The 23,682-nt window shown below is 42.7% G+C and overlaps 1 protein-coding gene across 1 annotated transcript in view; it reads right to left on the reverse strand.

Annotated features, from left to right (window-relative positions):
- The window catches only part of CLIC5 (chloride intracellular channel 5), a 66,628-nt gene extending 43,086 nt beyond the window's left edge, over nt 1-23,542 (reverse strand). Inside the window, exon 1 of the mRNA XM_035560210.2 lies at nt 23,054-23,542. Within this exon, the coding sequence (XP_035416103.1) occupies nt 23,054-23,542 (489 nt within the window). The remainder of the gene's footprint in view (nt 1-23,053) is intronic.
- Between the last annotated feature and the right edge of the window lie 140 nt (nt 23,543-23,682).

Below are 23,682 nucleotides of genomic sequence, written 5' to 3' on the forward strand. Positions count from 1 at the left end.
CACTGGTAGAAGCTGAACCAGGAGACCCAGGGGACCAACATTGAAGTGATGAAAATTAAGACACTTATTGGTATAAATTTATGAGTCTGAATGCCTGTGAGAACAAGCAGACAAAACAGAGAGGTTGCAATAGAAGTCACTACAGAAGATACAAGACCCAGAGAAGGAAAAAGGGAGGGCTGGAAGGAGTGGATGGGAAGGGAGCTTTGTCTCAGATGATGCCTGAAAGCAGACAGACATCCAGTTCCATTTGGTTTGATTTCTTTTATGTCCACGAAATCAAGGTTTTCAACATACTCTGTTTGGAGACAGTTCTACATCACAGAGGTGATCCCACCATACATTTCTATTTTCAGTGGTATTCAGGATGCCGTTCTGAGAAAGAGCAAAGAATACTCCCTGCTCCCACAATGTCTCCACATCTGATGGAGGACTATAATCAGTGTGTTACAGAGCTGGAACTGAGACCAGGAGAGCCTGAAAAACTTGTCCAAGGTCACCGAAGAAGGCAGAAGAGCAAAAGAGTAAATAAAAGAATCTGGGTGGTAACCTAGCAATATTACTGACCTTATGTTGCAGAATGTGCATGGGAGGACCTTTTCACATTTTGAGTAGAGCTGGATCAAAATAAAAATAGGAGTTTCAACCTGGTGGGAACTGTTGCTGTTGCTCTGTATTAGGATAAAGAGCTGAAACACTGATTTGTTCATAGGACGGAAATTCAAAAATACCAGCAATTGCGGCCACTCTATCAGTGGGCAGTGAGGTCCTGGCCCAGGCTGCCCAGAGGAGCTGTGGGTGCCCCATCCCTGGAAGTATTCAAGGCCAGGTTGTATGGGACTTTGGGCAACCTGGTCTAGTGGGAGGTGTCTCTGCCCATGGCAGGGGGGTGGAAGCGGATGGGCTTTAAGGTCTCTTTCAACCCCACCCCATTCTGTGAGTTTATGATTAGATAATATTACTGACTTTGGATCTTCAAAACACAACTGAATACATTTTGAATTACTTTTGCACTGTAATAATTTTCAGCTTTTAAGTATAAAATAATACATCATGCCAGGGAAACATGATGCTGATTAAATTCATTAGACCTACAAAAAAAAAAAAATTCACTCAGCCACTCAGCTGCAGATGTGTATATATACCATGGTTATAACACCTAGATGAGTTTTATTGCAGGTCAGCAATACAAAGTACAAACGGGCAAATCAAGGGGCAAGGAAGGAAAGGGAATGAGGATCTATTTTGGACTTTATCCATGTTAAACTGTACTGTGTCAAATGAACCACTTGAATCTATTTTCTAAGTACATACTACAGCACTTCAGGCACCTGCTCTGATTTCCTAGTTCAAAAAGATATACGATGAATCCTGCTCAAAATCAAGACCTTCCTTATGCCAGCTGATTCTCCCTATGACTTTTGAGTACAACTTTGCTGAGAAAAATAGTGTAATTGACGTCTTTTAATCATTTATAACCCTAACACATAAACTCACTGCCAATTAGCACTTGTCTAACTCTATTAAAGAATAATTTGAAAAATCTTCCACTAGAGCCCTTAGCTGCCAAATGGAAATACTGGTGTTTATGATACCTCTCATAGCTAGGATTAGTTTACTGATATCTGCCAGGTTTTGAAGAATTACATGTCATACAATCACCAGTAATACAGGTAGTACTAGTAATACAAGTAATACAGTTACTGTAATGATCATTTTGTTATTCTAAATGATCCTCACGCAGCATTCCATCAAAATATATTTGACATAGCCAGGTGAACTGATACTAGCATGTAACTATGGAGCAGAGACGTACTTCCTACTGGCTCTCTTGGAAAGGATCCCTGTATATTTTTGGGATGCTCTGTCAACCGATCTCTGTGACATTTACTGTTCTGGAATAGCCGCAGCAGAGCCATATATTGCCGATAAAATTTTCCTGGGGACACTTACTGGAGCTTCACTGTCACCACTGAACTGTGACACACCAACCTGTGATTCTGACGAGACCAGAGAGACCACAGAGACCAGAGAGTCAGCTGCCAGAGATGGAAAACAAGCTATCTGCAGCTAAACATAGAGCGCCCAAAGCATACCGATGGCTATTTCTAAGTACAGGCAACAACAATTATGAATATCACCAGCTCTTTTTGGTAGGATTAAAACACTCTATTTACCTGACCTGACTATGCAGCTAAAAAAAAAAAAAAAAAAAAAAAAAGGAATAAAAATAGAAGATGGAGTTTAAACAAAATCTGAAATATACTTAAGGTGAGATTTCTCAAAGACACACAAGCTGGTCTAACTGCTGCTGCTGAACTCAGCAGTGCAAGCTTCACTGGATTTTATGGCAACGGGATATGACCCATCCTGAATGTCTCTAAAGTCTTATCTGTTCTAATTACGGGTTCAATTTAGAAAGGTATTTAAGGAAATATTGAAGTCCATGCATACTCAACAAAAATTTGAATGTTTAATTTTAATCAGATGCTTTGGTCACATCTAACATATACATTGACGCCATCAAGTTCAATAAACAGCCAGCAGTCATGCCTATTTATATAAGGGGGAAAAAAATGCAAAAAAGGCAGGTAAGGGTGTCAGTCACCTTTAGCTAATGATTAGATCATGTATGCAGGCAGGAGACACAGATGAAATTCCCTTCTTAACTTGAGATCCAGTTTCCCAATCAATCATAAAAGTGTTCCAGCCTAGGTTTAAGGTGGCATGGATAGTGATTATATCCCTGCCAAGTCCTTTTGTACATTTGGCCTGCTTAAACTGTACACTGTCTGTCTCCAGTATTCCCACCAATGAGACACTTGTCTTCGCACAAGACAAAATCTGCAAATGCTCAGAGAGAAAACAGAGATGCAGACACACAGACTCTGGCCTGCATAACTCAGGCTAAAGCTTCTTTAGAGTACTGCTTTTCTTCGTCACAAGGAAAAATATGCAACTTGCAATTTTAAAACAGTTGCTAAGCGTCTATTTCTTAATTTATTGAATTATGGTTTTTCAGCAATACAAAATTAAAGCAAAATTAGATCTTATCAAAGTGGATTTTTTTACTTGACTCTATTCTTTAGATTACTTTATGGTAAATGCTGAATTGGAAGGCCAGAGAAACAAGTCTCAGCCCAGGTAGCATTTCTCCCACTTAATTGGGGCTGCAGTGGGTTACTGCTTGTTACTGCAGTGGGTTATGTTGCTTGTTCAAACAGTGTGATTCAGATTTCGGAGGCCTGACTGTCTTTGCCCATTTTACACATATATAAATTCTGTGGGCTTCAACAGGGTCAATCCTGATTTGAAAAGAACTGAGCAAGAAAGGAACTGAGCCAGAATCACAATGAAATTCTTGAGATCTGCATGGAGCTCATGAAGCAAGAGTATATGAGTGCAAATAAAGCTTTAAAATTATTTTCCTCCCAGTACATATGCTTATGTCTGGACTACCAGTGGACTCTGGTATGGCTTGGGAACCTTGATAGCAGTGCACAAGGCCAGCACACTGGAAGACAGAAGATTGCTGCTCATGTACCCCCTCACCAAACAAAGTTTGGAGGAGACAAGGCCTATGAAGCCCACCATCTGCTGGGCAGCTCAGAACGGACAAGAAATGCAGGATCCTTATAATAACACCCGTGCTCAGGGCTGCTGCCAGGGTGATGGCTGAAAGCTGTCAGAGATTGCATGCACTGTATGCATCTGTGTATCTGCCATGTAGGTTGTCTACTTCTCTCTTGAAACATGAAAGGCTTGGCAAGTCACTAGACCAAGGATCCAAAAATATGTTATTGTCCTCCTTGGACTGCCAGACAGGCTGAACCAGATGTTTCAGTATCACTATTCTTCCTGGTAGTTTTCTTTCTTTACTATTTCCTCTTTACCTAGAAAGTTCCGCTAAAGATAGAAATGATTTTTTTATGGAAGACAAAAGCTGAGTTCACAGCAGCTGGTAAAATATCCAGGCGTCTTAAGAAACAGAAATGAACTTTGTGCCTTCCAGATCTGGTTGGGATTCCTAGTCATCGTCAGAATGTTTCTAGAGGGCAGTCTATGAATCAAATAAATTACAGAGCTTGTATTGTTATAATAGGTTAAAAGGAACCCATCAAGCTCTCTCTCCCAGTTTGCAAGGCCATTGCTGGCTTTGAGAAGCCCCAAAATTTGAAACTAAAACCAGTTTTCTTATCTCAATGACTCTATCAGCTTAAAAACACAAAAAGCTTTAATAATGGGGACTGGTTGTACTGAGAGTAACCTTTTTATCTGCATCTTCCTTTAGGGCTCCATTACAACAGCTCACCAAAATCCTGACCAGGGTTAGTCTGAAATCACCCTATGGTAGAGATAATTAAAAACAGTAGGGCTCGTCCCTGGCTGAATCTTGTCAGTGCTTTTAAGCATACTCCTAATAGACACCTCAAGCTCCTCAGAATGAAACGTTTGGAGGTGACAAATGGCTCGTAGGCTCCCAGCATGTCTGCTTGCTCCTCCAGCAGACCACGGCCACACCGAAACTAACCTCTTTTCTTTATGATAAGCCTCTAGCAACAGTGTCTGGAGGAGTTCTTACAATTATATCACCGCTGTTAGGCCTTGAGCCTTACCTTGGCTGCTGCCGTATCCCTGAGGCGCTGCAAGGACACCTTCGCCATGGCTGGTCATGCACAACGCTCTCTGCTCCTAATGGGTGGGACAGGTTGAGAGCATTTGGCGTGGTTTATGACTTTATGCCTTCAATTAGCATCCGGTCAACGGATGAGTCAGCGAGTTCAAGGTCTCTAACAGGTCTCCCTCTGTGCTTTTCAAAGCACATCCACATTTCCAGTAGATGGGTGTTGGGCATGACTGCAGCTGAAGGCTCTGTGAAGTAAAGCCTTGCAGCTTTTCAGCAAAAGCTCTTGCAAACCTCGTCCGATGAGCGTATCCAGAATATCCACCCCAATGCCACAGCAATGACTGGCTGCAGAAATAACTGTCTGCCAGCTCACTGCTTGTCCTCCTACTGCCATGATGACACTACTGCCTTTTCATCATCAGAAATATGGATCGTTATGTATCTTATTATAGATATTTCTAAATCAGGAAGATTTATTTAATTAAATGTACTTTGGACAATTTCTGTGGTTTGTTTGCTCTCTAGACTGTGCTCGTCCTGAGCAATGCAATCAGACAGTTCCACTTCTGAGCCTTGTTTGCATCACGTTTGGTTTTCCACACTTAAGACAAATCTGCCGTCAAAGTAACTTTCCAGATATTAAGCAGCACTCTAACTCTGAAATGCAAGGAACATACATCCAAACACCTGGTTACACAGCAAACAAAAAGAAACCATAAAAGTTCTGTGCTCCTCCCATATGCAATTTAATAGTCAGTATTGCTGCACGTCTCTCAAAAGAGCACCAGTTCAGTTTAGTCATTATATTCAGGTGTACAGGTGCAAGACTGCCAAAAAAAGCTAAATATACCTTCTGTCATTTATACAGAGGCACTTTGCTTCTCCTGCATACAAAGAAATAAAATTAACCTGAGTTACAACCAGCTGGGCTAAGCACAGAGCAAGCACTGCCTCCTGATGCTTACTTCCCCAACGCCGCTGCTGCCAGCATCCCTCGCTGCTATATAGCAAGCCTTTTATTTTCCAGCAGCCTCTTCCAAGTCCTTGTCAAACAAGTTCAGAGAGCGATTTGCTGCTGGAGAGTTTCGGTGTTTGCCACAGGCTTGCCTACACAACCTGCGGACTCAGCTCCAGCAGCATCTCCCCGCTCTGCCTGGAGCCCCATCTACCCATTCCTGTGCCCCAGCCCAGATTTGGGGAAAGGAACAGAAAGGAACACTCCTTAACAGCAAGCCATCTCCCAGACCCAGGTTAGGGCACTGTTAGGAAAACAGAAAAAGGTGTAAAATCAATGGGGATGATAACAAATAGGTGTGATAACCGTTTAACCCGCCTCTGCCGTCCCGGCTCAAATGCCCGTGTCCTGAAGCACCGCGGTGGTGCCCAGCCTATCTGCATGGCTCGGGAGATAGCTGACCTGCATTAGGTTACAGCACGGCTCTCTTGTTTACAGTCATCCCTCTGCTTGTCTTTCTACGGCTCCTGCTCTACCGCTTGTTAAATAGAAAAAGGAAATAGAGCAATTGTGTAACACCTCTTTTTTTAACCTGAGACACCAAATGCTTTTATTAGAGGCTCGCTGGCTGGTGAACAACAGCCTGTTCTGGTTTATTTGTGTTTGCAGAAGATTCAGTTTTCTCCAGGCCATACCCGCTGTCTTACGTCGTCTCACTGATCTCTGCGTTTTCTGGCTGCGGATTCGTTCAAGGGTGCATGGCCGAACTCTTTCCCTCGAGTAAATGTCAGCTCTGCAAAAGCAAACGATGAAATGCTACCTGACCCCAGCACTGCCTGATCTTAGTACTTCCCTCGAGTGTGGTCCTTGATGCTTAGATTTGCCACCCGTCCCAGCATCTTATACTCACCTGGAAACTGCCGCCTTTCTGCTCTTCTTCCCAAACTTAAAACAGCACAAGGGCCTCCTCCTCCTCCTCTGCAGTATCCCTTTATCCAGTTATCCTTTTAAATTTCATGCTCTAGCTAAGTTTTCACCTGTTCATATTTCTCTTATACACTCCTACTTTTCAGCTTTTAGCTCCTGTCTTGTTTGGATCTTCTTATTTAGTTTTCCACTTTTGAGCTGTGTGTTTTAATACTCTGGTTACGTGTTTTGCTATTCAACTTGTTAGACTTTTAATTAAATTAATGGCACCTTTCCAAAACTTCAAGAACTGCAATTTTTCAACCCAAATGGAAAGTCTCCAAGAAGATACCAATTAATTCTTCTGCTGCAGCTCAGCAAATTATGAGTTTTATGTGAGTCTCTATACAGTTCTGTAACATGCATTATGCAGGAAGTCACATTGCTAAAAATGTTCTTTCAGGAGTTATAAATCTTCAGGTGATGGCATGGCTCCACTGACTACAGTAAAAATTTTGCCACTCACTTATGGGTCCAGAGCTTCACACACTGAAAAGTGGCCTTGACTTTCACAGCTGATGCTAGTCAAATTACCGTATATCACAAACCTCCATATCAGCCTCAGCAAAATAGGGTGGGCGCTAAAATGAACCGCTAGTTACAGGTTTGCATTCCAGAACACATTTGTGAAGACAGAGCACCAGAAAATCTCACTAACCTATTTTTTAGCACAGAAATCTCTCCATTAAACTCACTTCGGTAGAAACAACTTGCAGAGGAAAGGTATCAGGACGTACAGACCCAGGCAGGTCCTTTTTAACACATTAAGGTCCTCACGAGGGATGTACCGTACAGTTACAAGCCAGGAATTCTTGTAAAATCTTTGTCTGATAAGGAAAAAAAACTCTGTGCTGGCCCGGTCAGAAAGGCCACACCTGAAATGACTGTTTTTGGAAGATGTATATACGTTGTGGTATGTGGCTGACATTTCAACTTATAGCCCAAAATATCCATCAGGGAGTACAAAGCAATTATGTACCCTCAGCTTGACAGAAGGGAGGAGCTGGAATTTGCTTTCCCAATCATTTAGTACTCTGTTTGCAAAGGGCCCCATATAACTCCCACATATTAATAATGATCCCATCCAAACCAGCGATGGTTTAGGCTCGGAGAGCCCAAACACCTGGGTTTTACATGGGCATGGTGGATTGACATGGGCAGAGGCTTTAAAACATGCTCTGAACGTCAAAATATCTGAGCTCTCCAGTGGGACAGCTTGCGTGAAGTTTGCTATTACTCAGGTTGTTTGTGTTACGGGGCTGAACTGTGCCACTGGCTTTAGTGGAAAGATTTTCCTAGCCCAAGACCAACAGATGTACCCAGTTTGAAGTACTCTAAAATCCTACCATATAATGGGTGCACTTGTTTTTCTGTGTTTAATCATTAGATCAGTTTTCCTAATTAGTCACCCTTGTAAAAAAATCAGAATGGGCTTTAGAAACCAAGAGTCCAGGAAATATAATCAGAAGTCTGCCAGCTTAGCTCTACCCTTTGTGTTTCCGGAGCTGTCAGTGCTTCAGACTTGACAGCCTCTGCCGAGGTACTAAACTGTGGTACCCCTCAGCTCTTCGCTTTTAATTCCCAAAAATGGAGAAGGAAGTCAGGATTCCTAACAAAAATCCTGGCACTCCGAAGTTGGGACCCAGCACGTTGCAGGCAGCAGGCTAAGAATAACAGGACAAACTCACAAGGAGAGCAATAACAATAAAATCAAGGAACTCTGGCTCTCCTGCAACATTACCTAATTCTAATGTCACGAAGAAGAAAGCAGCATGAACATGTTTACAGGAGATAACAGGCTGTCACAGCACCGCGTCTGCTCAGCGCCAGAAAATTAAAGTTCAGTCATTAAATAGAAGCCGAGGTGATCCGAGAGCCACACCAGTGTCCAGTTCACAGAGCAGCTTACCTTGACAAAGAGCTCGATTTCAGGGTCCTTTCCTTCCCCATTAGCACGAACAGAGTCTGTCATTTTTCACCCCCAAGGCCACCAGCTGATCTCCCGCTATTAAGTGGCAAAAGGAGGTTTCAGCCCCACAGCGGGTGGGTTTCCCTTCCAAAAAAAGCTCTGCCAAGCTTTTAAAACATCACTCGCAACAATAAAACTCGAAACCGGTGGTGAAGGCAAGTTTGCAGGTGGATAAATAAATAAAAGGCAAATTGCAGGCAGCGGAGGAGCGGTCCCTGCCGCAGGGCTGTACTTCTTCAGAGCAACAAGTGCTGCTGTGCTCTGGTACAGAATCCTCATCTGTCAGAGCTGCACTTCTCGCTGCCTGCCCAAAATAGCCCAGAGCATAAAAACAGAGGGTGGGGTTAACTCACAGGGGAGGAGACAAGCTCCTGGTACCTACAGCAGGATCAGTCTCTGAGCAAACAGTTCTGCTCTTCCCGCTTTCCACGTTTCGGTCGCTCCCTCCCTTATTCTGCAGCTGGGAGCACTGGGGAGATGGGCAGAGGGAAGCTCCACGGCAGGCTGGGCTCCTTGCTTTGAGCACTGGGGGTGGTTTTCTTTCTCTTCTGAAGGTGTTTTGTCCTGCTGCTCAGCTGTTCGAAATCCTAATGTTGTTACTGCTGAGGATGGAGAGGGGAAGGGAGCCTGATTTCTTCACCCCGTGGGCTGGATGCTGTGTTGGTGCAAGGGGCGTGCAGGAAGGCAGAGCTCTGCACAGGTGGAAAGCCCTGCATAGTGGGAACGGGGTTAAGCAGGACAACGAAGAGCTACAGGGCCTGGGAGAATAAAATAAAATTAAATAGTTGGGGCCAAATATTGCTGGACTCATCCCTGGTTGCAGAGTGGGGACTGGTGTGTGATGGCACGCTGGAGCATGGAAGAAAACTTCTTTAAAGGGCTTCAGCCTCCTAACTGGCACACCTATGCTCCCTTCCCTCACCCCGGTGTGACTCAGAGGTCACCAGGCACAAATCCTGAACGAGAGGTGGCACGGGGCACGGGGCACTGACAGGGCAAAAAGGCACAGGGAAGGGCAGCGCCCAGGGGCAGAGGGGCCGGGCACCACCTCCTTGCCTTTGCCATCACTGCTGGCAGGGACCGGCCACCTTCATGCCCTCAAAAAGTCCCTTTGGAGGACTTCTAATTCCAATACATGACTTTTTAATTACAAAACGTAATTTCAGGACCGCAGCAGCTCCCTCTCGCATGCTGGGCGAGCCAGGCATGGCAGGAGCAAAACTGACCTCATGTGGCTGCGGCACAGGTTTACCCTCCCCTTCTGGCACCCACAGGGCTGTCGGGAACTGTTCTGACATGATCAAACAGTCGGCTTTCCTAAAAGTGCTCCCAGCTGCCAGCCGTCGCGATAATCTCTGATTCCCTCCCCTGACCTCCAGGCGCTTGACACAGGTCCAGGAAAGCAGTGGCCAACATCTCTGCGGCAATTTGGGGAAACTCTCTGGGAATGCCTATCAACAGCTGTTGCGTGCACTCCCCGAAGCACTCAAATGGTTAACAACCTCGTTACGCTGCTGCAACTGTAATTACAACATAATCAACATCATAATTAGTGTAAAAGTGCGCTTATGGTTTTTAGATCTAATTAGCACTCATTCAAATAACTGGAAGGTTAACTATAAGAGAATTAAGTGTTATTACTCCTTTGATTTCAAATTTTTACATGTAATTTTTGGACTAAGTACATTAATTACCAAACATTTATAGTATAATTATTCATAGGCCTACAGGCAAACTTCCAAGGACATGGGCTAAGCATACTTGTGTGTAGCAAAAAGAATCATTGCACTGCAATTATATATTACAGTTATAAAAGTCAGCCAAATATGTAAGTATAGTCACCGTATCTCTGAAATGCATCCATAAATAATATATTATCATCTACGTGGCTATAAATTTTGCTGGAAACTTGTTTTGCTTTAGCATCTCATGCAACAATGCAATTTCCCTTTATTGAAGGCTCCTGAAAATGATGGCAAGTGGGTTTCCCTGACTGAGGTTACCTGTAGCTCCAGCCTCACTGCAAACACTGTTTGGATATTGGCAAGTGCTTTGCACAGTTTATATCACAGGAGAGTATATATCAGCTCTGGAAGAAGAAAATACTGCCAGCTACAGTACTGCTAATGCGAAAACAAAGTGTTTAAATAAAATCAGCATTCAAGGTACCTGCACTTACAAAGATGATTTGTGTGGCCTATTTAGATGTCTATTTTAGAATGGAGAAACGTGCCCTAGAAGTGCCTACTTTTTTTCCACTGGTAAAAAAGTGAGCCCAGGGTAACAACCTCAGATGGACGGCGTTACAATGGCCAGACAAATCCCACTGTAACTATTAAATAACAGAAATTAGTGCCTGATTTCTACACACGTGTCATCTACCACTTCAGACGATGTGCGTGCCGTGCACCTCTGGAAGTTCCGCTACAGATGCAGCAATTTCTGCAGAGACTCAACATATCAAAACATTTAAATCCTTCCTTCCCAATTACTGTCTGGGTTTAGTCACGCATTGTAATTAGTCTATAAAATCAGGATTTTTATACTGAAGCTCAGCAAAGTAGAAAGGAAACTATGCAGTCCAGGGAAAGATAAGAAAACCTGAAGCTGTTTTCATTTCATCCCAGATTTAAGGTACTGTAGGAATGGGTCAGGCCCCATCAGCTTCATGCTGCTGGTGGGCCACAGAGAGAATAATCCAGCCCACCTCAAAAAAACACCGATTTTCAAAAATCTCCCTCTGGAATCCTAAGAAGAGGCTCCCCGCTTCAGCTCGGGTTTATTATTGCTAATAGAAAGCATCATCCTGAATGTTCATGACAAAATGAAAGCTTAAAAGCAAGCCTCTTTGATTATAGGCCATTTAATTAAATGGGAGTGAATGCAAAGATACATATCAGGGAACAGGATTATCGGGACTGTGTAGCATAGGACCTGCTGTAGAGCATTGTCTTTAGTTATTACAGCTACATTCTGTGAAACACTTAACACTTTCCCACTCCTGAGAGTTATGGTGGAGAAAACAGGACTTAGTTCCTTAAAGAAGGTGCTCAGATCCGAACAAAACAGAGTCTTTGTTCATATAAGTGCTGAGGTGTGGTTTTTTTAATAGATCCTAAAAGCTTGATTTAAGGTAACCATTGTAGGAGGCAGTGAGTAGGAGGAAATATATATATATTATATATTATATATATATATGTAATACTTCAGGAATCTATTCATGCATTTTCTGCTTTGCTGTCATCTAAAACTGACTTATCACTTACATCTGGGTGGAACCTTTTTGACTATAATGGTTGTTATTGTCCACTTGGCTCTATTTTGTGGTACGAAAATCAGCTCTTTCTTCAGTCAAATGAGGGGTAAGATACTGATAAATAATTAGTACACTCTCATTTCGCTGTGAAGAATGAGTCGCTTAGTTTGGCCTATCATTTTCTCGCAAGTCAGAAGTAGCAGAGGCTTTGAGTTACCTACAAGAACATTAGATACTGAATTATGAACTCTTCATAAGCCAAGTCATTATTGTTTGAGGTTTATGAGACATATAAATGAATATGAGCACGTCGTGCCATTAATAAAAGAAGAGGCCAGCTACAGAAAAGGAACCGTCACATCTCCACGTAAGACCGCTATTGTAGGTGCACTCTACCACTATCAGCTTTCACAGGCCTGATCCAAGCCTCACTTCCAGCAAAGATTTGTCCCGAGGGGGTGAATCAGAGGCCAGGCATCCAGCATGTAATTCTATCGTGGAGCTCTCCAACAGGCCGCTGAGCTACCAAGAAGGATCAGTGCACAGAGCACATCCCGCGGTGTGCACGTGGTGCTGCTGCCCATTTCGTCTTGTTAGGGCAAGGAATTGCAAGTCTTGTATGACAGGGAACATTTCCTGGAAGGCAGAAACATGATTTTTTTGATTTCTTTTTTTTTTTTTATGTTGGGAATAAACTTCCACCATGGAGTAACAAAAGAACCAAAATCTTGGTGCAGCTGTAGTAAATGGTATTGGGAGCTACGATTTTCACCTGGGAATTATTTAACTGTTTAATTGCCTAAAAGGAAACCAACCAAGCAGCGAGTGCAGGTACTAATCCAGCATGTGTGAACAGGTTATGAAAATATAGCTTCTGGGGACAGTTCTGAATTACAGTAATTTGCAACTGCATTTATTGCATGCTGGTATCTTTGACATAGCATTTATTTAACAAGCGAACGTGTGAGAAACTGTGAAGCCAAAAATAAAAGGGATTAATTGAATAGCTTTAATTTTCACTTGAATTACAACGTCTCTATCTAGCTCTTGCTTGATCTTCAGAAAAATCAAAAGAGATTTGTCTCAGACATTTGGGGTCAGACTGTTCACCTCCCCAGAGGCACAAGGCATGCAAGGATGTACAAAGCACTTCTGAGCCTCAGAGCAAGGCTCTGTGAGCACCGGTTCTGGTGAGCCCCGGTTCCAGAGATGCACACTGCCTCCAAACATGTTGTTTGGATGGAACAAGGAGGAACTGTGATTTTGTTCCTCCTTCTAAATTGCGCCACACTCAAGGGCATGGAACAAAAGACAGCCATACAACAGCAGCACAGCCTGTATGTCCCAAGAAATGGATGAGGTGGCAAAATTTGGGCCAGGAAAACTTTGCATTCCCCTTAAATGGCATTTTTTTAGATATTCCCCTCTACAGCCATCCCCTAGACATTATAAATCTGTTGTAGCCACAAGCTACAGCAGCTGTCCTTCACCATACGGTGAGAATGCATGATTTTAGGTCTAAAGATCTCTGGACAAAACCGAGCTGCTTAACAAAATGGGAGATCACTAGCATCAGCTCAGATGGCAGTTTCTCAGAGAGCTCCATGACATGATTTTTCTGTGTAATTACGTTTTCACATGGATGCAGTATCAAACCTCACTGTAACGTTAGTAAGCATTAACAGCTTCAGGAGAAAAACCCACTGCTGTTCAGGGTGAAGGAGGATTTCATTATGGATAATCATCTCTCCACTTGCATCGAGACAGTCACAGGTGACCATTCACAGGGAAGTGGCACTTGAAAGGTACAACATCATCTCCTAATGCTGCATTCGGTAGAGAGGTTTCTAGAGGACAGAGGTTTGTTTAATTACTATTATCCCCCAAGCCATCAATTCAATCAAAAAACATAAATTTCTTCCATACAGGACCAAGACAGCTCTGGAAAGCATTATTGCAGGGGATAAAATGGAGAGCATCACAGATTGTCCAGATTTGTGGCTTACATCAATAACATAGCTGATGAAAAAAGGAATATGGATATCCTCAGCCCTTGTTTTTCAAAATAAGTCCTCCATAATGTTAAGTGCTATGAAGAAAAATAACACCAGGTAAATGTGATGTACCCACTGTTGTTGACTCACTGCTGTCATAGAACTAAAACCACGTGATTTTACTTAAAACTCTGCAACAGAGCAAATAACACATATCTCTATCTTAATTTACAGGTGTTCTTAGTGCAAGTCCCTGTTTAGATTATTTCTGTTCATTTCTTGGTGCAATTCTCCTTATGAAATAAATCTAAATTGATTATAATTTGATGCATGTACATGCAACTAGGATGAAATCCCCCCAAAAGGACCAGCACACAATGCGCTGCTCCCACCCTGATTATTGAATATACATAGAAAAGGTTTGAAATTGGATGTTCATGCCACGCAGATCTCAGCCTAGGTTTCAGTTGCTCCCAGTAAACAAGGCCCCACGAAGGCGCAATTGCTGCTGATTTCCTTGGATGCATTTGTGTTTCACTCTGCCGTTTAGCGAGCAATTTGGCTAACTGCAGAAATTATGCTCCGTATCGATGCGCATTATTTCTAAAAGATGAAGCCTCAGCAACTCAGTTTGAAATTACTCGTGACTCAAACCAGTTCCCTTGGGGTTCAAGTGCTGGCAGCAGTTCACTTTTAGCTGTGCCAAATCAAGCCGTAACCAACCTGCACAGCAGGTTACGGGCACGCATCTGCACAGCACATTACAGCATCCTCCATGGCATGTGCACTATTTGGCTTAAGAAAGGGGCTTCTGGTTGTTGGCCCCTCCAATATATCCATCTGTGATCACTGTGAAATAGCAGCGGTCAACATCGCGTTGATGGCAGTGCTGTGCGCCTAGGTTAAATGCTGCTGGCTGACCTTGAGCCTCCAGTGGACTGTGTAACCCTTCCATTCTCCTTAGAAAATGCTCATTCATTTTTCATTTCACCTTTGGGTACTTCTGTGCTAAAGTTTCCATAAAGTTTGCCAGTGATCAAGCTCACTTTCCTTAGTGCATCACCTCAAGCTGTTATTAAATGAAGGGTGGTTTGGTCTTTTCTTTCTTCTACATGAAGGCTGAATGTCTTGACATTGTTAGATCTCATTTTATTTTTTCTTTGCTTAGAGACCCCTTTCACAGCCCTGTTAACTCAGACAACAGCATGGATCAGAGCAATGAGGTTAGCTGAGCACAATGTGAACCCCTCTTCAGCAGCGACACTCACAAGTTATTAGATTTCACTGGTGACAATTAGCACCACGCACGGGTTATGAGGACTTCTGAGATCACATCCCTAGGTGAAGGAAGGTGGCGACAATTTTTAACAAGCTTAGCTTAAGTCTGAAGGTAAATCTTAGTGGGAAATTCAGCTCTGAGCACAGTCTGAACAGTGATGGGGTCTCATTTAAATCTGCCAGAATTAGGAATACCGGGTAGACCAACTTGAAAGAGGAAAGATTTTTCATCTCAAATGGAAGATTTTCCAAAAATTTTTTATGTTTTACCTAAATCTCAAGATTTCCACAATGCGTATGGCAGGTATCACTTTTATAAGGAACATGTGGGCCTGTGGGTGCTGGCTGTGATATTCCAGTCTCACTGCTCTGACCTTGGTGACAATTACGATATAACTCTGTAGAAAATGGACTAGCTTTTCCTGGGAGACCTACATTAGTTAGAAAAATGCCAATGATATATGGAGCCCTTTACTCGTTATTAGCAATTTCCATCCATACCTAGCCAAGCAGCAAGTGAGAGTTGGATGCCAGACATAAATACACATAAAGGCATTTTGTGATGTTGTGAGAAATCCTAAACCCCCCTGCAGAGGAAGGCAGCTGTAAGAGACTCTCAGGTTCTCTTTTGGATTCAGGTTAACACTGAAAAACATCCTTCAAAGAAGAAAGGCAAAGAGTTCAGAAAGGGGAAGTCAGGTGTGCTGCCAAGAGTGACTCCTCTCAGTTCTGTATCTGGACCATATGGGAGTTTCTACCAGCACTACTCATGCTGGGTTTCCTGAGCACAAAAGAAAGACTTTATTCTACAGAATTATCAAACCAGCATCCTCTGCAATTACCTTGTTTGCTATGAGTGATCTCTCAATTAAAACATAAATTAAAAGGTAATTGAATGTTCTTAGGGAAAATGACTAGGCAGTTATGTGACCTTTTCAGATAATTAAGTGTATCAGATCAAAACTGAAGACAAGTTGGCCAGGTCATCTGTAGAGGTTGCAAGATATTATAAACCTATTATAGATGAGGAAAAAAAAAAGCACCCTATAGTTACACTGAGCAGGAATCCACCCATACAAACTCCATAGTGCAAAGCTTCATAAAATCACCAAGGAGGACTCATAGCAACTGGAATTAATCCAGGAGAGAATGATTTATTATTGATAGGGCTGATACTGCCACCTATTTTTAAGTCTCCCTAGTGCTTTCCCTGATTACAACGTTTTCAATTCCATATAGCTTTTGCCAGACTATGGAAGGGTAGTTTTTTCACACAGGTATCTGCCTCCTTTATTTATGCACAGTGCTTCAGACATCCAAAGGTTTCTCTTGCAACGCCATCAGCTGCTGAAGTCACTGTTCCCAGTCCCACTGTCTACATTTAAAAAGAAATAGAGATGAAGCTTGAAAGGGAACAGAAATGGAAGAATGTGACCTGATTTCCCCCCCGGTCAGCAGCCAGGCTGAGAACAGACTCCTGAACTCCTCAATGCCACTAGTGCCAAATAAAAATCTAATAAAAACACATCCAGGTACCCAGAATCCCCTAGTTAGAGAACATTCCCTATGCAGGTATGTGTGTGCATACAACATTCCTGCACACAGAGGTACGGGTGCGCTGCCAGAACACTCCCAAAGCCCTACCACTGGCCCACCTGTCCCGCTGTGCTTGGAAAACCCGTCCTTTGGTATGTTTTTTTTTGTTTTAAAATTAGAACTTGGTTCCTTCCCCTCTGAGTCACGCAGCCCAGCATGCGCCTTTATTTGACGAGTTAATTGTTAAGGGGAATTAAGCAGCAGAGAATGCTCTTGGGCGACCTGTGTGCCCGGACTCAAGGAGCACCAGCTCTCCCTGGCCAGCAGCCGCAGAAGAAAGGCCAGGGCAGCCCTGCTGCGGGCTCTGCTTTTATACTCTGCTATTTTTAGCTGTTATCAGCTGCGGGGCCCAGGGCCAATCAGCGCCCGATGCCTCAAAGAAACCCTGCTCCGGTCCAAACTTCATTCTCCGCAGTCTCACAGGGAGGAGCCCGATGACCGTGATTTTGCTGCTCCCAACTTGTGCTGGTGGCTACGTGGTCTCGTTAACTCAAGGCGACGCACGCCGAAGTAAATGAGTAGTTAGGACCAGGAGGCAGCTGCTGAGTCAACAGAGACGCTCCCTGCCTGCATTTGGTGAAAACAGAAAGAATTTAGTTTGCCTCGCAAAGCCCAGCGCGGAATGCGGTCCTGCGGAATGATACATGGATGAATAAATCAGCCCCTGCGTTTTTGTCCTTTTGTTTTACTAAGGTGTTCTTTGTTATGTCATTTAGGAACTATGCGCTGTGTAACTAGAAACTGCTTGTTGGGTACTGACAAACCCATCGCCACGGAAAGAGAAGAAAGGCGGGTGCCTGGGCGTATCACACCTTGTTGGCATCTGATATTTCCCTGATATATTTGATTAGATCTTTCCATGGAAATGTGACTTTGCAGTGATTTGGGGCTGTGTTGGTGGGATTGTAGCATGGAAACCCAGCCCCTAGGGACATGTGAAGTGCCCAGGGCACCCTGCCTGACCCCCAAGCTGCTGTTGCACAGGGCACAGGTCTCCTACCTGCCAGAGCATCTGAATCCCAAATCGTGTCCAACACCTCAGAAAGAGCAACTTACAAATTTTTTTCAAATACATTTTAAAATAAATCCAAGAATAGCATAAATGCAGGTGGGCAGAAATCAGAAGAGAGATTAAATACATATATATTTGTGTATAAGCTTCTACTCCTTCTGTTTTCTTCCCAGACAGTCCTCAAGCTACAGGGATAAAGCTCTGAGCTTCTACACACAGATGCTAAGATTTCCTAAAAAGCAGTAATGCAGACAAGGAAACAACTGCATTAGGATTTTAATTAAGGATCCAGAGAGAAGCCCTTGGAACCTGATGAAGTCAAAGTTCAGGACCAGTACCTGTGAGTACACCAACGGGAAAGTGAAAATTAGGCTCTGTTACTGCTCTGTAGGCAGACTAGGAAACATCATGAAGATGTTAGAAAAAAAATATATATATTGCTGCTGGAAGGAAAACAGGTGTCAGGGTAAGTGAAAAACTGTGAAAGGCACCAAGAAATTAATGAGGCTTCTTCTGACTGACTCTAATGTGTTTACATCTGGACATTTCACTTAAATTGAATGATGTATTTACTTAAATGATGGTAGATACCTTAAACAAGGAAGTTATTAAAATAATCTTTTTTTGCTTCTTGTTTAGTCTAGTTATAAAAGTAGAAGCAACCTGACACAGGATGCAGCTGTGAAAAGAGGCACCTTTGTGGAAAGAAGATACATGCAGAAGGGAATTGCTATGACTGGCAGAAGTGGCTGTCCAAAAAATAATAATAAATGATTGGCTTGTTTAGCCCAAAAACACCTGAGGAAGTCTAAGCCTAAACTGACAAAAGAAGTGCCCAATGAAAGAAGGAATGCTATTAGGCCATGCTGGCACAAGAACAAGGATGCATTAGCTGCACATGAATAAATGTCATTTGGAAATTAGAGTAAGGTGTCAAGCCACCAGAGCAGTGACATTCTGAAACAGCCTTCCAAAATGAGTAATAATGGGCACTCGGCTTGCAGACGGACCTTGATCTGTTTATGAGTTATATATTATGTGATGAGGCTGCCTGTGACACAAAAGGACTCAATTTTGTATCCCAAAAGGTCACCTCCAGATACATGAAATTTTCTTCAGATTACCAGGAACCAAAAAAAATCATGTTGGTGATTGTGCAAAGATTTTCTCCTTTCTGTACCCCATATTTTTATACATATAAGCAAGCAGGGAAATGATATTTTTTTCTGAGAATATGTGTTCTTGAGTTTTATTTCATTAACACTTGTGGACTGCTTGGAGGTGACTGCATGGAAGCTGCAACAGAAAATCAATTAACTTGCAAATCAAAATTCTGCTTTCAAACACTGTTTGCCTATATTGAAACCAGACCTACGCACTAAGCAATTTACTTCTCATCTATTTCTAATTGTGCTGTTATATCTTCATGAAGCTCACCAGTGTTTGGCAACATTATCAGAATTGTACCAACATTAAAATGTCAACCACAGTTGTATCACTCATTGATAGGATACCTGGAGGTCTAAATAAGAAACCCATACCTGCAGATAACACGTCAATGACTCATGAGACACATGCCTCTTCCTTTTTTCTTCCCCCATAGAAGATAGCTTCATACGGGTTTGTAACATTTGCCATTAAGCACTTGTAAGTATTTTTAAAAAAATAACACTGATATAGAGACATATTCAGGTGTACCTTTCTAGCTATGAGAGTGTATAAGATGACATTGAAAATATTTCTGAAAGAACCAGTAAATACAGGTACAGTGGAAATTTCCCCTCTGATGCAGGCTCTTATGATCCAAAGACACAAAACAGATTTTCTGTTCATGACTAAAATCTTCAGCTACATTTGAACTGGTACCTAAGATAGCAAACCTAGTAAACTCATTCGGCTTTTCTCTTCTATGCTGGTGTCTAAAATAAAAAGTAACTATAAAACAAAGATAGTTGAAATAAACATGTATGGGGGTTGCTGTTAAAATAAATAAATAAAAAGGATAAGAGTTGACTAAAGTTAAAAAAGAGTGCTGGTTCTCCATCTTGGAAAGAGGCTAAGATGTCTGAGGTTTTATCCCTTACACTGTCCAGTGAACTGTCCAACATCACGATGTTTGTTCGCCGTTGCACTTCAACTGTTGCTATGTACAGACATTGAAAGAAAAAGAGGAAAATTAAATAGCCTGAAAAAAAAACCAGTGTGGAGTTTTTTTTCCAGACTGATTAGAGTGAGAAATACCTAACGATACCTACTACCAGAATAAGCTTCTAGTCTAACTGGTCATCCAAGCTTTGTATTTAAACTGGTGGCATTCAGCTTCCTTAACTTCAGGTGGCCACCCCGCTGCGTTCAGAGGAGTCTATGGCTTGATTCAGCTGCCTCAATCTTAGTATCCAGCACCGCCTGAGAGGCCTTAGGAGAGCTGAGAAATCCATAAACAGATATGAGAAAGGATGTGTGGGACACTCACGGCCTTCTGCAGAGGCAGCTGGAGCTCAGGAGGGAAAAGACATCCAAAACTGCAAACTGAATTAGGGCACTACTTGATACAACTAATGGAGTCTGCAGAACAACTAACATTACCCTGCAGCTGGTGCCTACACCTGGCCACAGGAAAGAACATCCCACTGCACTATTTAAGTTAGCTTTTTGTTGCAAAAGGAGCCTAGGCACCCTGCTGAGACACAGTTAACAGCTTACAGACACCTGAAGTTAGGTTAGGTAAGCCAAAGCCAATCCTTTGTATCTAAAGAAAACAAAGAGCAGGGAGGAAAAGCAGCTTTTTTTACATATATTGTTACCAACTGCTCTGCTGGGACTATCTATTACTTTGTCCTTGTAGAACATCAGTCTCAGTAGAGTTGCTTTTCGGGTATTGTTTCTGCAATAAACAATTAAAAATAATACGAACTACTCTATACTGGACAGAAGCCATTTAACAGCTGACTGCAATGCTAGTTGTCAGGGATCGTATGAGCAAAAAAGTAATCAATCCACAAATCCAATCATTTTCCTCTCCTAAAATGTAACGAAGGACAAAATGTTTCAAAATAAAAGAACAAGAGGGGCTTGGATAACAACCTTTATTTTCTGAACACCAAAAAGGGAGTCAAAAAAAAAAAAAAAACACCAAAAAGAAACTAGTAAATAAATCCCTTTTTAATTTTCTCTTAATATGACCTACATATGTGCTTTGTGTTTGCTCTGGCCGCAATCACTGCGCAGTAACATTTCCCAGACAATGCGGGTCCCTATTTTGAAGCTGTTGCTACGTTACTGGGCTGTACCCCGCCGCGGTCGCTGCCGAAGGCGGCCCAGGAGGGGCGGCCGCACGTTGGCTCACGGTCATTTCCACCGGCCGAAAGGGTGCACAAGCAAGGCGGGGGTTTGGCAGAGGTCAGGAGCAACAACTTTTACCCCTTGTATCCAAAAGATTAAGCGAACTGCTGTTAGAGCACACGTTCTGTTCATGACTGATAGGCGGGGAGCTGGATGTTATCTGTAACAGAACCGCCACTCGCCAGCTTTTCACACGTACGGGCAGAACAATTTAGGTAAGTGTAAATCAAGCTATGAAAAGACCCGCAACACGGTGTTTCTCCTCAGAAATAAAGGTTGCATGCCTACTAGGATTACACGTTAAAACCTAATTGCTTACCAGTCTCCTGTCCATGGCAGGGTCTACAAGGTAGGCACAAAGCCACGTTATGTCTGCATGGCGTGGTGCAGGTGTGTTACAGATGGAGCAGTATTGTCTGTGTGAGCGCAAAAGCACTGGTGATAGTATCCTTCACCCCGTATTTACACCAGAGTAACTCTCTGCCTTCAAAAACACGCTGTTTTCACTGGTGGGTCAGGTCACATCCCTAAGAGAAACCTAATGCTCTCAAAGTCAAATGGCAGACAATCCGTGCGATAGCGCTGCGTTACAGCTACGTGCAAACAGGCAAGTACTGCATGGTCTAGGTCGTTACAGAAACCTTGTCTGGGGAAACTCCAGGGCTGGAAGATGAACTTTGTCATCCTAAATGTTTAAGGATAAATAAATATGCTAAAGTATAGCAGATGAAGCATCCTGACTAGAGATTTGGGCAAATGATGAATTAAAGAGGCACTTTTTGTAGGATTTACTTGGCACCACTAAATACACTACTTGTACCTGAAAACCAGAACTGAGGGAATATATAGATTAACTGGAGAGAGCCTAGAAGAGGTCAAACAAACAAAAAACCCCACACCACACCTATCCACTCAAAGCCTCAAAATCACAACTCATGCTTGAAGGCAGGCTGGAGGAACTGTATTTGCTTAGTTTAGGAAAGAAAAAAAAATAAAGGAAATTTGATATCTGTCTTCCAGTACATAAAGAACCTAACTATTAAAAAGAAAAACAGCATGACTGAGAGCAAGAGAATTTTAACAAAGGAAAATATTTTTCCCAGGAAAAGAGGAAAATTGTAGCACCTTGGTGCCCCCCCACCCCCACTCCACCCCACCCCCAGACTCGCTCCAGCAGCTCCATGTCCCTCTTGTACTGGGGAACTCTGACAGAGACTAATCAGTGTAAGTGCTGAATCTGCACCTCTGAATGTTTTCAAAGTTATAAAAGCATTTATTAGAGGTAGTCTAGATAAGGCTGGAGGTCACGTTATACAATCACTTGATATTCCAGAGCAATATTTCTGTAGTTGATTGTACTTGTAAACTGCTTTAAATAATAAGACTATTGGGAGAGAAAAACATCCATCAATTTCATTAAAACAATCCAAAGAAGTATCTCTTTAGGCTATTGGCTCTCCATTAGTCATTTCCAGCTACGGACAAGTTAGCTTGAGCGTGTTGCATCTTGGTCTTTAAATCTGCCATAAATGAAGAACCCTGAAAACATTTCTCGAATCACAAAAATATGTAAACGTAAATATTGAAAGAAATAAAAGACTGACATCTTTCAGGGATGAGCACCTCAGGATATTTTATTGCCCTTATTTAAACTATATATTTTGTTTTATCTATAGCATTAATAACTATGACATTTGAGCTACTAGATAGCAAAACAGGGGAACAGTTAAACCAGATTAACTGAACCAGTTCAAGTAGTAGTCTAGCTGTAACGGCAGGGAGATCTTACAGAATAAATGAATTGCTGCCACAACCAGAATACTGCCAGCATACTCATACTTTCGGTTGAGCTGCAGAAATCCCAAGTACCTCCACACAAGTATTTTCTTCCTGTGTCTTAAGATGTAAGAGACAGAAGACTGGCTTGGCCTCCTGCAGCACGCAGGCAGCAGACTTGGGAACAAAGCTGTGGGTAGCCGTATTTTACTGATTTGGAGAACACACAGACTGATTTGGGGTTTAAAGCTAGTGTACTCTGAAAAGCATCCAAGCTCTTACCTTTACAAACAAGAAAATCTCATAATCTTCCTCAAAGTTGTCAGTTTCTCTCAAGTTACTGCTATGGGGGAACTTGAGGGAAGTTGGAGAGTTGGAAGAAGTGCTCTGGCTCCGACGCAACTGGAAGCCCGGAGGACAAAAAATGTTGTTCTCAAATGTTCTGTCCTCCACATCTTTATCTTCCTGATCTGGGCTCATCGGATCCATCCCCTGGTACGGGTGGTCATCTTCAGCACTGTGTTCAGAGGAAGATCCAATCTCCCCATCAGCCTCATGCTGAGAAGCCACAGAATTACTGCGGCTGTTTTCTGGGCTCTCCTGACTACAATCCATCATCTCGGGGTCAGTAGTGGTGGAAGAAGGAGAAGCTGGATCTTCAGGGACATGATTGTAAAGATGATCCCCTTTGTCTTCCTCATAGTCTGGAATCTCAAAGATACTGGTGTCATTAACATTTTGATCAATGCTGGTAGAGATCTGATTTTCCATGACTGCTGGCTGGTGAGTTTACCTGCCTTCTGGTACCTTAAAAGACTACAACTAAAGTGAGATGTTGACAGATAAACGCTCTTTAGGAGGAAGCAGAGTCTGTGGTATGCTTTTTGAATGCTCTGCTACACATGACAGAT

The sequence above is a fragment of the Cygnus atratus genome, chromosome 3 (assembly GCF_013377495.2).
Source record: "Cygnus atratus isolate AKBS03 ecotype Queensland, Australia chromosome 3, CAtr_DNAZoo_HiC_assembly, whole genome shotgun sequence".
Lineage (NCBI taxonomy): Eukaryota > Metazoa > Chordata > Aves > Anseriformes > Anatidae > Cygnus > Cygnus atratus.